Here is a 16,040-nt window from a genome sequence, read left to right on the forward strand (position 1 = left end):
ATCAACCTGATCAACTTTCCCAAGTACATTTCTTTCATAGAATTTTCAAAAAAATTTGCGAGAAAGGCACCAAATAAAAAAAACTTGCTTGTACTGTTCATAATATTTAATGGAAGATATAGCACAGAAACTCCTTGGACTCCTCACATTATCACCTCAACTCAAATACAAAAATCTTTCAGTTTTTTTGACTGGTTTGCTTGGTGTCCTTATTTTGATTAAACTTTACATAGATACCCTCTACTCTTCTCCAAAAATAAATACACCCCCCTCTATCAAAACTGATTCTAATGACCGTCATCCCATTCCTTCCCGTTTTCAAGAGTAGAGAGGCCTGATCTGATTATTTGCCATTCTTAATGATATATTTGTTTTTGAAAAGGAGTAAACGGTTGAAAGACGGTGATTAAATTCTACATTGTCAAAAAGGACAGATTTCTGTGATTCAAGAGTATTTAAGAATTAAACTCTAATTCAGTTGTTGACAAATTTATTGTGTGGGATGCATTAAAGGCATATTTGAAAGGACATACAAGTTTTACATCAAAATTTTAAAAAAGACTATATGAAAGACGATGATCAGTTAAAAAGGGGAAGACAGGATCTGGAAAAGAAATACAGAAGAAGGCTACAGATAAGAAAAGAAAGGAATTAATAAAGAAAGAGTTTAATCTTAATACGATTCACATATAGAACTGTAAAATTAATTGAGAGAACTTAGTAAATATATTACAAATTAGGAGAGAGAGAGCCCATAAAGTTGTAGCTTTGCTGTTAAAAACATAGAAAACATCTGGAATAATAAATGCTGTTAGAAAAAGTTCCAAGTTATGATTCAAGAGAAATTAATGATTTATTTAAAGTTTTATTTAAAATTCTGATTTATATAAATCAGAATTTATTGGTGATGAAATTTAAATTAATAAATTTTTATCTCAGATAAATTTGTCTCGCTTGACATATCAAGATCAGAGAAATTTAGATGCTTCTTTTACAACATGAGAAGTTGATGAAGAGCTTAGTTCATTACCGAATGGTTACTCTCCGGGAGAAAATGGTTTTCCATCTGATTTTTATAAGAAATATGCAGAAAAAGCCTTTGATAGATTAGAATGGATTTTTTTGTTTAAGGTGTTGGAGAAGTTTCATTTTAGTTCTACATTTATAAATTGGGTTAAAGCTTTATATAAAAATCCTTTAGCAAAAGTGATTACTAATGGTCATATATCTGCTTCTTTTCCATTAACTAGATCGTTGACAAGGTTGCCCTTTGTCACTGGCTTTGTTTATTTTACCAATTGAACCTTTAGCTAAGCTTATTAGACAAGATCCTACGATTAAAGGGATTGAGGTGTATCAGGAAGAATATAAAATTAATTTATTTTATAATGAGGTTTTGGTTTATTTAACTGATCCTATAAATTCTTTGTCCCAATTACAGGTTAGGTTGGTAGAATATGGGGAAATTTCTGGATATATATTTAATTGGGAAAAAAGTGAGATTACACCTGTGGCTGACTACACAGTCTGTAAAATGGTGACTAAACTTTGGTGGCCAGATGCAGGTATTAAATATTTAGGTATTCAAATTGTTTTTTTGAAATGAGTAACATTAAGGTTATAAAACCAAAATTAAAATTAAATATGAATCAAATTGAATTTGTATTCATTGCTTTAGCAGTTTCTAGGAAATGTATAGCAATATCATGGAAGTCAGAAATAGATGGAGGTATGGAAAGATGGCAAACAAAACTTCATAGTTGCAGACCATTAGGGAAGATTACTTATAGACTGTGAGATAAAAATCATATTTTGGAAAATATGGCACCCATATTTACAAAACATGGGTTTGCATATTTAATAGACTTTCTGAAGACCTCCAATATAGACCTTATGTTTTATTCCTTTGGAAACTTCTGGTCCTTATTTGTCTTTCTTTTCCTTTTAGGGGTGGGGAGGGGAGGTGGAAAGGTAGGGTTATACACCACATATATAATTTTTGAATTGAATACAAGGAAACTATTACTGTGGTTTAAAATTCATAAATAAAATAATTTAAAAAAAAGAGTAGAGGGGCCTGGACTTTCACAAGTGTTTTGACCCACCTCAAAAGTGTTGCCAGTAACATCAAATTCAGGGGGAACAAATGCTCCTTCTGGGTCATCTGCAAATAAACAATGAAGAAACTCAATCACAATCTTGAAGATACAAGTATACGGTTTCAATGAGTAATATTGGCATCCTTGGAAAATGCTTGAAATTCATTGTTCTTCTGAGGCTAATTACCCCCTCGGAGATACAAAGATTACATATATGTAGCTAGTTTATTGAAGCAAAAAAAAAAAAACACCTATATTATCCTAATGGAAATAGATTAGCAGATAATCATTTAATTGAGCACTTTCACTTCATCCACTACAGCACCAAGGATCTCCTTGCGGCCAGTCACTTTAATTTGACTTCCCATTCTAACATGCAAGTCCCTGGGCTACTGTTCTGCCAGGTTGAGGCCATGTGCAAATTAAAGGATGCCTTTTGCATCATGGGAGAGTCTGAAGAGGGGCAAACGCCTTGTTGAAGAGGGAAGTACTAGAGCAGGGGTGTCAAACTCAAATTCACGGAGGGCCAAAATTAAAAACTTGGACTAAGTTGAGGGCCGAACTAAATATTTATTGAAAATTTTCAACAACATCTGCATGTTTTCTCTTCTTTCAAGATATGTAATGTTAAACTTTAGGATATAACTTTAGGAGGATAATGTTACAGGTCAGGAGTAGGTAGCTCAAGTTCACCCTTTGCTTGACCTGAGGGAAACATATTTGGTCCCTGAGGAGATGTAGTCAGCATTCACAGGCTGTGTCCATTTTGGCCTGCATCAGGACTCAGCATTTCCTGCTCACTCCTCAGGCTCTAGGCCTCTATTCACCCTCGACCCACCATCCCTCTACCTGACCAGTCCTTTACCCAACCTCTACTCACCCCTCACTCTGCCTCTACCCACCCCATCCTATACATGCCCCTCTACTGCCTCTCCCCTCAACCTGTTCCTTCCTCTACCCGTCTCTCACCCTCTAATCACCCTTCCCCTACTCACCCTGCCCCTCCCCTTTTACCTCTTCCCTATCCACCCCTCCTTCTACTCATCCCTCCCTTTAACTGCCCCTCGCACCACCTTAACTTCCCCTGCCCATTACTCCTCACCTACACCCTCTGCCCACCCCTGCTTACGCACCCACTCAGGCCCAGCGCGCTGCCGATCGGCCTTTGCGGAACAGCGGGGGCCGTGCGCAGCCTGCCATGTCCGTCGCGCCGACAGGAAATCACAGGCGCTCGCCAATCCGCCGCACCTCTCGACAGGTGGGAGAAGTGACTGGTTGTGCGGGGAGCCTTCCAACTGGCTTGCCGGCTGATGACATCGACAGACTTCTCGTGTTACAGTTTTGTTTTCCCCGTTCTCAAAGTTTGCACGGTCAACCTGCAACACTCTTGCACCCTCCGCGTCCCGTGGATCTGATGCCCGGGTGTTGTTAGGATTCCCAGCAGAAGGTTTGTGGAACTTTACCATTCTGGATTCCTTTTTGAGAATATTCTGGCCATCTTTTAAGGGGGGTGGTTTTAGGGGGGAGGGGATAGTTAGGGGGTGGGGAAGGATGTGCAATGAAGGGGGAGGATGGTGGGGGTGACATTATCCAAAAACAGCATCGGCTCTTGCTGCAGGGCGGGCCACCTCTAATACATTTTTGAAATGATCTTGCGGGCCAAATATAATTATATCGCAGGCCAAATTTGGCCCGCGGGCCAGAGTTTGACATGTGTGTACTAGAGTTTAGAATCATTTAAAAAGGGCATTGAGGGCAAAGGGTTAAGGAGTGTAGATTTGTGGGTGTGAGTAATTAAGTAATTAAGATAATTGGCAGGGAAGCTAAATGAGCAGCCAGTATGTGAGTGGCACAGGGTAGGAATGGATCTGTGAGGCTTTGGCAAGCAGAAACTGAGAAAGCACTTCATCCCTGAGAGACAAGACCAGCAAGTTTCTTTAATAAATTTAATTGCTTTGGAGTAGGTAATGGACACAGTAGTTAAGGCAATCCAGTGCTTCGGTTTAGGAGGTCGGGGAGAGCAAGCTTAATCCTGATGACTGCACCTGCAAAAGGTGCATCCAGTTACAGCTCCAGACAAACTGAGTTAGGGAGCTGGAGCTGGATGAACTGTGGATCTTAAGGGAGGCAGAGATAGTGATAGACAGTCAGGAAGGCAGTCACCCCTAAAAGTCAGGAGATAGGTGACTGTCAGGAGAGGCAGATAATGCAAGAGCTCCTGTGGCTGCTCTCCTCAACAAGTATACTATTTTGGTGGGGGGAGGGAGAAAAATGACCTACCAGGGACAACTTGTGATGGTCACATCTCTGGAACAGAGACTGGTCCCGTGGGTCAGAAGGGGGAGAAGAGGAGAGCGATGGTGATTGGGGACTTGTTGGTTAGAGAAGTGGATAGGAGAGTCTGTGAATGAGATTGAGGCTCCTGGATGGTATGTTGTCTCCCAGGTTCCAGGGTCAGGGATGTCTCTGATCAAGTTCATAGCATTCTGGAGGGGGAGGGCAAGTAGTTCGATGTCATAGTTCACTAGGGGACCAATGATTTAGATAGGAGTAGGAATGAGGTCCTGAAGAGGGGATATTAGGAGTTTGGAAGGAAGTTAAAAAGCAGGGCCTCTTGGGAGATAACCTCAGGATTGCTGCCTGTGCCATGTGCCAGCAAGGGTAGGAACAGAAAGTTGTGGCAGATGAATGTGTGGCTGAAGAGTTGGTGCAAGGGGGAGGGGCTCAGATTTGTGGATCATTAGGATCTCTTCTAGGAAAGGTCTGATCTGTACAAAAAGGACAGGCTGCACCTGAATTGGAGGAGGACCAATATCCCAAGGGACATTAACTAGAACTGTTGGGGAAGGATTTAAACTAGTTTGGCAGGGAGGGTGGGAATCAGAATGTGAGGGCAGAGATTAGGGTAGATGGACCAAACTATGTGCTCTGAGTTAGTGAGGAAAGAGAGGCAGGGAACAAAACATAAAGGTAGCCAGTGGTGTGCAAACTAAAAAATGGAGAGGATTCTTGAGGACGAAAGCATGGAAGTAAGTGGACACACCTTCTATTCCCACTTTGAGAAGAACCACTAAACAATGCCTACTAGAAATCCTGAGGTCCCTGTGATATCTGTCTGAGGGCGACATCAGAGCATCATTGAAGAGGGTGAACCCTCGCAAGGCATCAGGCCCTGACGGCACATCAGTGAAGAGGGTGAACTCTTGCAAGGCATCAGGCCCTGATGGCGTACCTCGCAGGGTACTGAAAATCTGAGCCAACCAACTAGCCAAAGAGTTTACGGACATTTTCAACCTCTCATTGTGGCAGTCAGACCATGCAGTCCTGAACTGCCATTGTAATTCAACAGGATCATGGTCAATCTTTCCTACCTCTTACCCAAAATCTTGGCTCAGAATATATACAATGACTGCCTCTCTTGATTAGCTTTCTGGATGACAGAATTCAAAAGAAATTCCTCTCCATCTGTCTAAATGGGTGATCCCCCTATAGTGAAACTATGCCATCTACTTCTATATACCACACAATGGGAAAATATCCACAAACCTTGGAAATTCTTCAACCTAAAAATCGACTTCATGAAACTGCATTGAACTTTTCCCAATACAAGTGTCTGGTTTCTTGAATAAGATTAGAATCAGACACAACCATGAAATTGAAGAACATCAGATTGCTTAATTACACCAAAGACTGTAATCCATCAGATCAAATGCAGCCAGTGTGAGGATTAAGATAGCAAGTTTGAAAATTCACTTCTCTTCGTTGATTTTTAAAAATAGTGGCTACCATCAGGTAAGAGGCAAAGGGAAGTGACTTCCCAAAAGAGGTTATATTTAACACTACACTGAATGACATCAATGTGGATCATATATGACAGCTGAAACATGCTTTTTCAAGTGCTTACCATGCAGCCTTTATGACAGACTGTAAAAGATACCAAGAAGCAAGGAGTCCTTGTTTTAAAACTTATCGCAAGAGTTCAGATGGAACCAAGAGCACCTCACTTCCGCACTGAAGGCTGTACCTATGCCTATGCTAGTGGAATCAATACTTATATTTTACAGCAGCTGATAGAGAAGAGCCACATAAAAAGATCCCACTGAAATCTATAACACCCAGTCCAATCCATTTAGATCTTTGCTCACTGCCACCTGCTGTCATCAGAGGATAGAGATGCCAGTTGGGAACCAACTTCTGTTCACTGAAAGAAGATTGCTTTTATTTGCTCTCAGAAACAGAGATATACCACCTGAGAATATATTGATCTCCATCAAGACCAGAGTGCTGGTTCTATCACCATGAAGCCACAGTAAAAAGTACACCATTGCCTACAGGGAGCAAATTGGATTTTTGGAAGAAATTCCTAATTTCTACTAGGCCCACCAAGCAAAAATAATTTCCCCTCTCCCCTGATTGGTACACCTTTTGATCTTGAAATCCAAATCACAGTGAAAAAAATATTCTGTTTTAATTTCCCCATGTTATTTAACCCTTGAAGTCAAGAAATCATATGGCATTCCTTGCAAGACTACAATAGTCTTCAGGAGATGTGGCATCTCGACTGTTCATAGATCTTTCAGTGAAGTCTAACAGGAATATGATTCAGTTGCAGCAGACCTTTAACCACTTGTATTTCAATCCTCTCAAGAGAAAGAGAGAAAGGCAAAGTGTCCATTACTGGTTCCCTTCACATTTTAACAACTTGTATATATTGGATGCCAACATCTCTATTGAACCCCATTATTTCTAGTTATTCATAATTTAGGAGGCCCTTTTTTATTCCTAAGTGATTCACTCATATTTACCTGTATTAAAATCCATTTCTCAGTTTTGTCCATTTGTTGAGTTGGCCTTCAAGATTTACTTAATCCTTCTATTTATACTTCCCACATAGCTTCACACATTCACAGCAAAATTACAGCTTTCCATTTCATCAAGTCAACAATGTCCCCTGTTCCTTGTTAACCATGGCCGAGACCAGTGGTTCCCAAACTTTTTCAGGCTGCTGGCCCTTGGCTCCCTGGCCACAGCCCAAGCCTCTGCCACCCCCACCTCTTTCTTAGTGTAAGATCTACTGCAAATTTAAAACAACAATAAATCTAACATTATGAACAAGTGTAAGTATTTCACAAGCATAGAATACAATGCCCAATTTCTGCTGAGGAATGGGTAAAACATTAAGGCACCCAAAGGGTTTGTGGAACTGGACAGATCAGGGCAAGTTCTGGCAAATTTGAATGGAGACACTGGGGGACTGATGATCTGCAGTTGACAGGTCAATATGCAGCAGGTTTGGTGGGTCGGAAGGGCAGGTTTGCCGATTTTCCGGTGGTTTAGCAGAGGTGAGAAACACAAAATGAGTTGTGTGGCCAAGGTGCAAGGGTGGGGTTGTAGAACGGTTTCTCATTTCTGTCCACTTGAGTATAAAGGAGCTCGCTTGCTCCTCCAGTTCCCACCACTTTCTACTGCAGCATTGGAAAGAGCAAGTAAGTGAGGAGAAGACACAGAGAGAGAGAGAGAGAGAGAGAGAGAGAGAGAGAGAGAGAGAGAGAGAGAGAGATGGCTGCCCTCTAGAAGGCACTGTTGGCCAAGGGCTATGAGCGGTGCGCTCTCTTTTTCCTCATTATCCCCAGCGGAGTGGCACCACCCACTTTAAGGATGACTGGCTTAGACCCTTTGAAAGAAAACTTTTGTCATTTTCTACCTTGCACAAACCCTTAGGTGTCAGGCATGGTTGGGGTGAAAAAGAGCACCACAGTATTGACTGTGTTTGTGAACAGAATGAGGACTGGGGGAAGGGGGTTCAGCTAAATGAGAACACTGGGAGTGAGGACAATAGGGATGACTAATAATGATACAAAACTGAAGCAGGTAGCACGAAAGAGGAAGTTTAATATTTGAAACTCCCTCAGAGGCTAAGACCTTTACTCTTTTGATCAAGAGCTGGGTCATTGTGGGTTCACATGATATATAATGCATTGCATTATTACATGACATTGAGAAAGCCTACCAGTATTTGTGCGCTATTAGGTCACAAGTGCAGAAATTCCAGTGATTATTTTGACCTACACTGGACTACTCTTACCAGAGAACCGCAACCCTTCCCCTCACACACCAATTAAGATGCTAAGTCATATTTACCTTGTCTTCCAAAGTTGTTAACTTATATACTGTAACAAGTTAAAAAAAAAAGGACTAACTGGAAGTGGAAACGATACAATCATGTTACGTTCACTGAGGCCATAGGTACACATGCAATAGCTATAGTACTTACCACTCAGCTGCTCCATAAAGCAAACATTTCCATTAGCATTGAAAGCCAACGTATCTGGGGTGATGCAGAGAGTATGGAAGAGTGGAGTGTGGGCGATGCTCTTCATTGACAGGCAACATTCAAGACAGGCTGCCCAGATATCCTGCTCACTGAGGCAGCTATCTCGCAGTGACAAGATGTCAGCAAGGGACACATTCTCCTGCCAAATATATAAGATAAATAAGAAACTTGCATTGGTGATATGGGAAATCATTTTTAAAAAATCATCTATATTTAGGCTCAGTCCATTAAGATTATTGACTTTGCATAGCTATTCTGTAGGTAATGAAAGACACAAATTGAATTGCCAGATTAAAGTAGATTAGTTTAAAAGAACCTTAATTGTATTTATTAGTGTTGATATGTGAAGCATAAATGAATTCCAGGCAACAGACAATCACATTTTTCTGTTGCTATTACAGTATATACTGTTTGGTTGCTTCATGGAATTCAAAATGCCTTAATAATCTCAAAAAAAAAATCAAACCATATAGCTTGCATACTTCCCATCAACTATTTTTTGGTTTATCATTTTTCTCCTGCCCCCCCCCCCCCCCCCACCAAATAATTAATTAAGAACAACCATCTGGAATAATCTATGAATAAATAAATGATGAAAACAAAGAATTACATACAACCAAAATTAAAATTAATGCATCAGAATGAGTGGGCCAAATAAACTGCAGAAAACCAGTTTAGTTTTTTTGGCAATTTAGTTTTATACGCATGTTCATTCACTAAATTTAGTGATAGCATAGTTCCTCCTCTGGTCAGCTTCACAATGCAGTGTTAAAAGGCAATGTAATGGAAGATAATATCCATTGCAAACTGAGGTGGAAGACCAAATGCCAGCTTTTATCTACAGTAAATGGAAGATCATGATTCCTGAACAAAGGTGAAAACTTGAGGTAGAAACGTACAGAGAAAGAATAGAAGGTGTTGAGAGGCAGGACAAAGTTGAAAGGAGGAAATAAAAGGAAACATTTTTGAAATGGCCGAAGAATAAAGAACAAAACTAATAATGGAGAAAGTTAGTTTATAAAAAGCAATTTTACAGTAAATAAATTAAAATTGCAAATTATCTGAAAATTTTGAACCATCCATTGTGACTTAATATTGGGCCAGTTGAGCTTGCAACAAGTTCCAATAGAACAGTGGACGAAGCAAAGCGAAAAGGAGAACTTGAGTAACAAAAAGTTCAGTCATATTTACAGCCCGACAATGGTTCCATGAATCAGGTCACCAAATTACCAATAAATTCACTGATGTGATGGATTTTGATAATTTATGCACATTTTAAGACGTACCTCAAATTTTCTACTATTCTGATGGCAAGCTATCCCCGACCTCAAATTCACTTGGTCCACCTCTCGCAACACTCTTTCCTCAATCTCTTGGTTTCCATCTCAGGAGACAAACTCTCAAAAGACATCTTCTCTAAGCCCACCCACTCCCACAGATACCTCAACTACACCTCTTCCTACCCTGTCCCCTGTAAGGATTTCATTCTCTCAATTCTCTGTCGCATCTGCATCCAGGATGAGGACTTCCATGCCAGATCATCAGAGGTGTTCTCCTTATTCAAATAACATGCCTTTTCTTTATCATCACCAACTCAGCACTCACCTGCATATCATCCTTTACCTGGCCTCCTCTGCCCCCAAACGCAATAAGGACAGGATTGCTCTTCTCATCTATCACTCCACCAATGTCCACATCCAACACACCCTCCACTGCCATTTCTGCCACCTACTAGGTGATTCTACCACTAGACATTGTTATTCCCCTCTCCACCTTCTGCAGGGACAGATCCCTCAGTGACTCCTTTGTCTACTCCTCCCTCCCTACCAATAGTCTCCTTGGGACCTACCCCTGTGTGGTTTCCTATACTGCTGTGGTTTCCTATACATCGGAGAGACTGGACGCCGAATGAGCGATCACTTTGTTGAACACATCGGCTCTGTCTGCCACAATAGCGTGAATCTCCCAGTGGCCACTCATTTCAATTCCCCATTCCATTCCCTTGCCAACATGTTTGCCCATGGACTCATCCACCATCAGTCTGAGACCACCTGTAAATTAGAGGAACAACACCTCATCAATCGGAGGGCATTAATATCGACTTCTCTAGGTTTTGTTAAACCATACCCCCACCCTTGCTTCTCCTGTCATCTCTCCGTGGCACAGACCCTTCATCTCCTTTTGCAAAGACATGATAAGGGTTGAGGTAGAATTTTAAAATATTCAATTAACACCTTTTGTTGGTCTGGATTTCTCCCCCATTGTTTGAATTCTGAGACTTTCTGACATAACCTGCTTCTGCCTTTTCTGATTTTTCCTTGAAGAAAGGCTCAAGCCTGAAACATCAGCAATATAGCTTTGTCTCTTATAGATGCTGAATAAACTAGCTGAGTTCCTCTGGCATTTTGGTGTTCATTGTCTCAGCTATGATAATAAAAAAACCCCATTTGCTTTCCTACTGGGCATCTTGTAATATTTGTACTGTTACGGAGTCCAGAGGACCCCAAAAACCAGCAGCAATAGATACGCATCACAACACAGGGCTACTTAAACAAAAGTAGTTTTTAATTATAATTGAACAAGAAAACAGAATTAAACTTTAACTTATTACTTAACCTAACTACTTAATCCCCCCTCTAACACTAAGCGCAGGTGTGTGTAATGTCAATTTAAGATTAGAAAAGTTCTTTGGATCACAGTCCAGTCTCACTGGTTGCAGGCAATTCTTGTACTGTGCACAGAAGTTAGGATTAACAAAGTTCACCAGTCTTTTGTGCTTAACAGGCAAATGGTTACCACTCAGGAGGGTTTTTGTTGGTTTTCAGAGACTCCTTTTCCAGGGCATCCACAACAGATTTCTTCTCAATCAGTCTTGCTGACAAAACTTGCCCCCTTCAAGGTTCTCCAGATGATCCTCTTTCTTTCAGGTCACCTTTTAGACCGCCAATCTCCTCCTTTGACCAGGCAGCCTTTCAAAGTTTGCCAGCTTTGTCCTTCAGGAACTGAATTCTGTCTCCTCTCTCTCTGTTTCACACCCTCCCTCTCTAAGAGCAAAACTGTTCTCTGCCTGCAAAGATCACATGCTTTCCTAGGCAAGCTGTCGATGCTTTGTTGCCTTCTGCAAAAAGCATTCTGCAAAAGTCCTGCAAATATTCTGTGTTTTAAAGTGTGTGTGTGTGTGTGTGTGTGTGTGTGTGTGTGTGTGTGTGTGTGTGTGTGTGTGTGTGTGTGTGTGTGTGTGTGTGTGTGTGTGTGTGTGTCTGTGCAAGCTACTCTAACAATTCCTCCCAAACCACCTCTAAATACTCTGTCACAGTACACCTTGAACAAGAAATTGAGAGGTCTCTTTCCTGACCAGTTAACTTTTGCAGACACTTCTTTGTGATGATAAACATGTCCAGAGAATCTTAAAAGTGGATTTGTCATCATGTTAAACAGCAATGTATTTGTGCTTAGCAAATCTGTCTGCCTTTCCCAAACAGGAGACAGAGATGGAGTCAATGAAGGGGATGAAAACTTTTATTTTTCTGGCCTGCATTCACTACCTTCTGTTGTTCTTGTCGATCTGGAGAACAACCACATTGCGATGCATCTAATACATAGGCCTTCAATTGTGCATCTATAGAAGTTGTTGAGGGAGAGGGGGACATTCAAAACTTTCAAGCAAGAGCAGGCATTGGAGTGCTTTCTTGATTGTTATGTTGAAATCCATGTGCAGTGTAATTGATGCTGCATATTTAGTCAAATTATGAAATTGCTCCTAAGATAACTGCCCTGCAAGTTGAACTATTCCTGTATTTTATACCTTCCAACAGAACATTATACTTGGAATTTAATTTCTGGCAACAACTCATCTGCCATGTCCTTTTTTAAAAAAAAAAGATTAATTTTCACTGTGTGATTTGCTTCTGTTGCTCAAGCTAAAGTTAAAAGAAATGAGAGGGGGAAGGAAAGGGAGAGAGAGGCCATGAATTTGGAAACCAATGTCCATGGACTTCTCTCAGTATTACTGCTGAGCAATAAAGAATACATTAGCCATCAATCTTGCACTAATTGTTGATGATCATGTCAAGACCATTTCAAACTTATGATAGATAATTTTCATTAGCTCACAAGTAATACTCATTTTCCACGGTTCAGGTTCTTTTGTACAAGATAATCAGCAATGTTAATAAATAGAATTGTCCTGCATTGGCCTCAAGTCTCAAAATGGGAGCTGGCAATAGATCAATACAGTCATTCAGTATTTCTTTTGGTCATTGCTCATTTGAGTACCATCAGGTTGCACTGAGGAGGCAGTGTCAAATTTTAGTAACACTGGAAGCAAGAACAAGGCCAATACCCTCAAAGTGCAGAAGCAATTAAGTGCAAAAAGCACAGGCCTCAAGTACAGGACTAAGGTCAAGGATAAAAAGCACTCAAAAGACCACTGTTCGAGAAGACTCACAATTGATTGGGAAGTTGTAACTTATTATGTACTGCCTATTATCAGTAAACAGACGCGAAGTTGCCACTTTGTTGACACATCCTTTGGGATGTCCACCTATATGTACATTCCCTGGCCAGCGCACAACCATGATGCTTCAAATAACCAAATATCATACAAATAAGTTAATCATAGCCCTCACCACCTTCCCAAACAGACAGTAACATTCCACTCCCCCACCCCACTTCGTACTCATCCAATTCTCCAGGACCACACAGCATGATCTCTGTAGGTGTGCAAGGCTGTACAACTGCTAGCACTTTGAGCCTCATGTCCAATGGAGCTCTGAAGTGACAGGGTGGAGAGGTGGGGCAGGGGAAAGCATGCACAAAACATTATCCCATTGCCGAAAAATCTTGAGATGTCATTAATGGAGTGAAGACTAATGCCCATGATGGCATAGGCTGAGTTTACAACCCTCTGTAGCCTATTCCTGTCCTGTGCATGGTCACCTCCATACCAGTGATGCAACCAGCCAGAATGCTCTCCAGTGGATCTGAGGAAATTTGAAAGAGTCTTTGGTGATATACCAAATCTCATCAAACTCCTAAAATATAGCCACATGTGAGTCTTCTTCATAATTGCATCGACATGGTCACAGGAGAAGTCTTCAGAATTACTGACACCCAAGAATTTTAATTTTTTAAATTCTCTCCACTGCAAACCCAGTGATGAGAACTGGTTTGTGTTCTCATGGCTTCCCCTTCCTGAAGTCCACAATCAATTTCTTTTTTAAAAAAACAACCTTGAGTGCAAGGTTTTTCTTGTGACACCACTCAACCAACTGATCTGTTTCATTCCTATATGCTTCCTCATTGCCATCTGTGATTCTGCAAACAGTGGTGTCATTAGAAAATTTGTAAGTGGCATTGAAATTGTGTCTTGCCACACAGTCATAGGTGTTCAAAATAGAACAGTGGTTGGTAATGGAGAGGATAATTTGGGAGAATTTGGTACAATTAGAATAGGTTACATACATGCACACACATTTTAAAACAGATCTTATTTGAAATACTGAAGAATTCATATTCAGGAACTTTACAGAAACAATAGAGAAACCTATGCACATTTCACAAGTAGGTGCTAATTGAAATGATGTCATGAAATGAATAGACCATTGTTTGGATTGAAGACAGGCTGGCTGGTTGAATAACTACAAGGCTTCTGACCTTTCTACAAAGTGCTCACAGAAAAGTCACTCCTACGTTTTGTTTACCTAAAAACAACAGCTTGACCAAGAAGGATAACTCCTGTTGTTTGCTGAAGAAGGTGGAGGGGTTTTGCAAGTGACATGGGCTTTCTCGCAGTCTCAGTTGGGGGCTAGAGAGAGAGAGAGAGAGAGAGAGAGAGAGAGAGAGAGAGAGAGAGAGAGAGAGAGAGAGAGAGAGAGAGAGAGAGAGAGAGAGAGAGAGAGAGAGAGAGAGAGCGAGCACTTCTACAGTATTACAGCCAGCAACAGCAGCTGGGACTGGAACAGGACAAGCTGGCAAGCTTGTTGAAAAACTCCATTTATAAGACGGGTTCTTATTTCAGCCTGGTCAAAGCCCTTGTGGTTCATGCAAGAGGAAAGGACTGGCTGTCTCATGTTTCACTTGGAATAAGAGAAACAAAAAGGCACTCTGTGGTAACCTGAAAGAAAGAGGTTATCATTTGGAGAACCCTGAAGGGGGCAGGTTTTGTCAGCAAGTACAACAAATCTCTCTCTGAAAACTGACAAAAAAACTTCCTGAGTGGTATCCATTTCAAGCACCAAAGCCTGGTGAACTTTATAAATGTTAAATTCTGTGCGCAGTCTAAGAATTGCCTGCAACCAGTGAATTTGGACGAATGAGAAGTGAGATTGGACTGTGAATCAAAGAACTTTTCTGAACTTGCGCACACGCACACACTTGCGCGCTTAGAATTAGAAGGGGGTTAAGTTAGGTTAGTTAAGTCAATCGTGATAAGTTAAAGTGTAATTCTGTTTTCATGTTTAAAGATAATTAAAAGCAACTTTTGTTTAAGTAGCCATTTGTCTTGGTGAATATCTATTGCTTCTGAGTTTTGGGCTCCTCTGGGCTCATAACAGTACATTCTCTGGATGCACCACTGCTTGGTGGGGGAAATATTCTATCCAAGATGACAAGAAACCATAGATAGAGAGAGTAGTAAACACAACTCACACCATCACACGAATCAATCTCCCTTTAAATTGACTTTCCCCATACATCTCACTGTCTTTGGAAAGCTACCAATTTTCTTTTCTCTTCTTTGGCTTGGCTTCGCGGACGAAGATTTATGGAGGGGGTAAAAAAGTCCACGTCAGCTGCAGGCTCGTTTGTGGCTGACCAGTCCGATGCGGGACAGGCAGACACGATTGCAGCGGTTGCAAGGGAAAATTGGTTGGTTGGTGTTGGGTGTTGGGTTTTTCCTCCTTTGCCTTTTGTCAGTGAGGTGGGCTCTGCGGTCTTCTTCAAAGGAGGCTGCTGCCCGCCAAACTGTGAGGCGCCAAGATGCACGGTTTGAGGCGTTATCAGCCCACTGGCGGTGGTCAATGTGGCAGGCACCAAGAGATTTCTTTAGGCAGTCCTTGTACCTTTTCTTTGGTGCACCTCTGTCACGGTGGCCAGTGGAGAGCTCGCCATATAATACGATCTTGGGAAGGCGATGGTCCTCCATTCTGGAGACGTGACCCATCCAGCGCAGCTGGATCTTCCAATTAAAGGACCATTAACCACCCACCCCTGAAAAAAAAATCACTCTTCCATTTGGTAAAAGATATATATGTTTAAAAACACACATCTTCAAATTCAAAGACTATTTCCTGCTATTATCAGACTCTCACTGGAAAAAGTGGATCCCCCAAACTGATTTTAACTCTATTTTTCTCAATGCCCTGCACCATTTGACATTGAAACAGTTTTCCTTCCACTAATTTGCTTAATACTGCACGATCTGCAGCATCATTGCCTGGATATCATGCAAAACATTACCCAAGTACAGGTGACAATAAACAATTCAATATTGTGCTGTGTGTGGGAAAGAAAATTGTGGAACAGATTTTGATAATGATACCAGTCTTTTGCATCAACTTTTTTCTCTTATAAACTCCTCAGTATCTTCACCATTTCTCAACTTAACC

The 16,040-nt window shown here is 41.1% G+C and overlaps 1 protein-coding gene across 4 annotated transcripts in view; it reads right to left on the reverse strand.

The window, feature by feature from the left end:
* The window catches only part of LOC138744074 (kinase non-catalytic C-lobe domain-containing protein 1), a 175,103-nt gene that overhangs the window by 156,775 nt on the left and 2,288 nt on the right, over positions 1 to 16,040 (reverse strand). For all 4 annotated transcript variants that reach the window (XM_069899568.1, XM_069899567.1, XM_069899566.1 and 1 more), the window contains exons 2-3: positions 8,374 to 8,572; positions 2,106 to 2,164 (exon numbers count right to left, since the gene is read on the reverse strand). In XM_069899568.1, coding sequence (XP_069755669.1) covers positions 2,106 to 2,164; positions 8,374 to 8,572 — 258 coding nt within the window. The remainder of the gene's footprint in view (positions 1 to 2,105; positions 2,165 to 8,373; positions 8,573 to 16,040) is intronic.

The sequence above is a fragment of the Narcine bancroftii genome, chromosome 10 (genome assembly GCF_036971445.1).
Source record: "Narcine bancroftii isolate sNarBan1 chromosome 10, sNarBan1.hap1, whole genome shotgun sequence".
Taxonomy (NCBI): Eukaryota; Metazoa; Chordata; class Chondrichthyes; order Torpediniformes; family Narcinidae; genus Narcine; species Narcine bancroftii.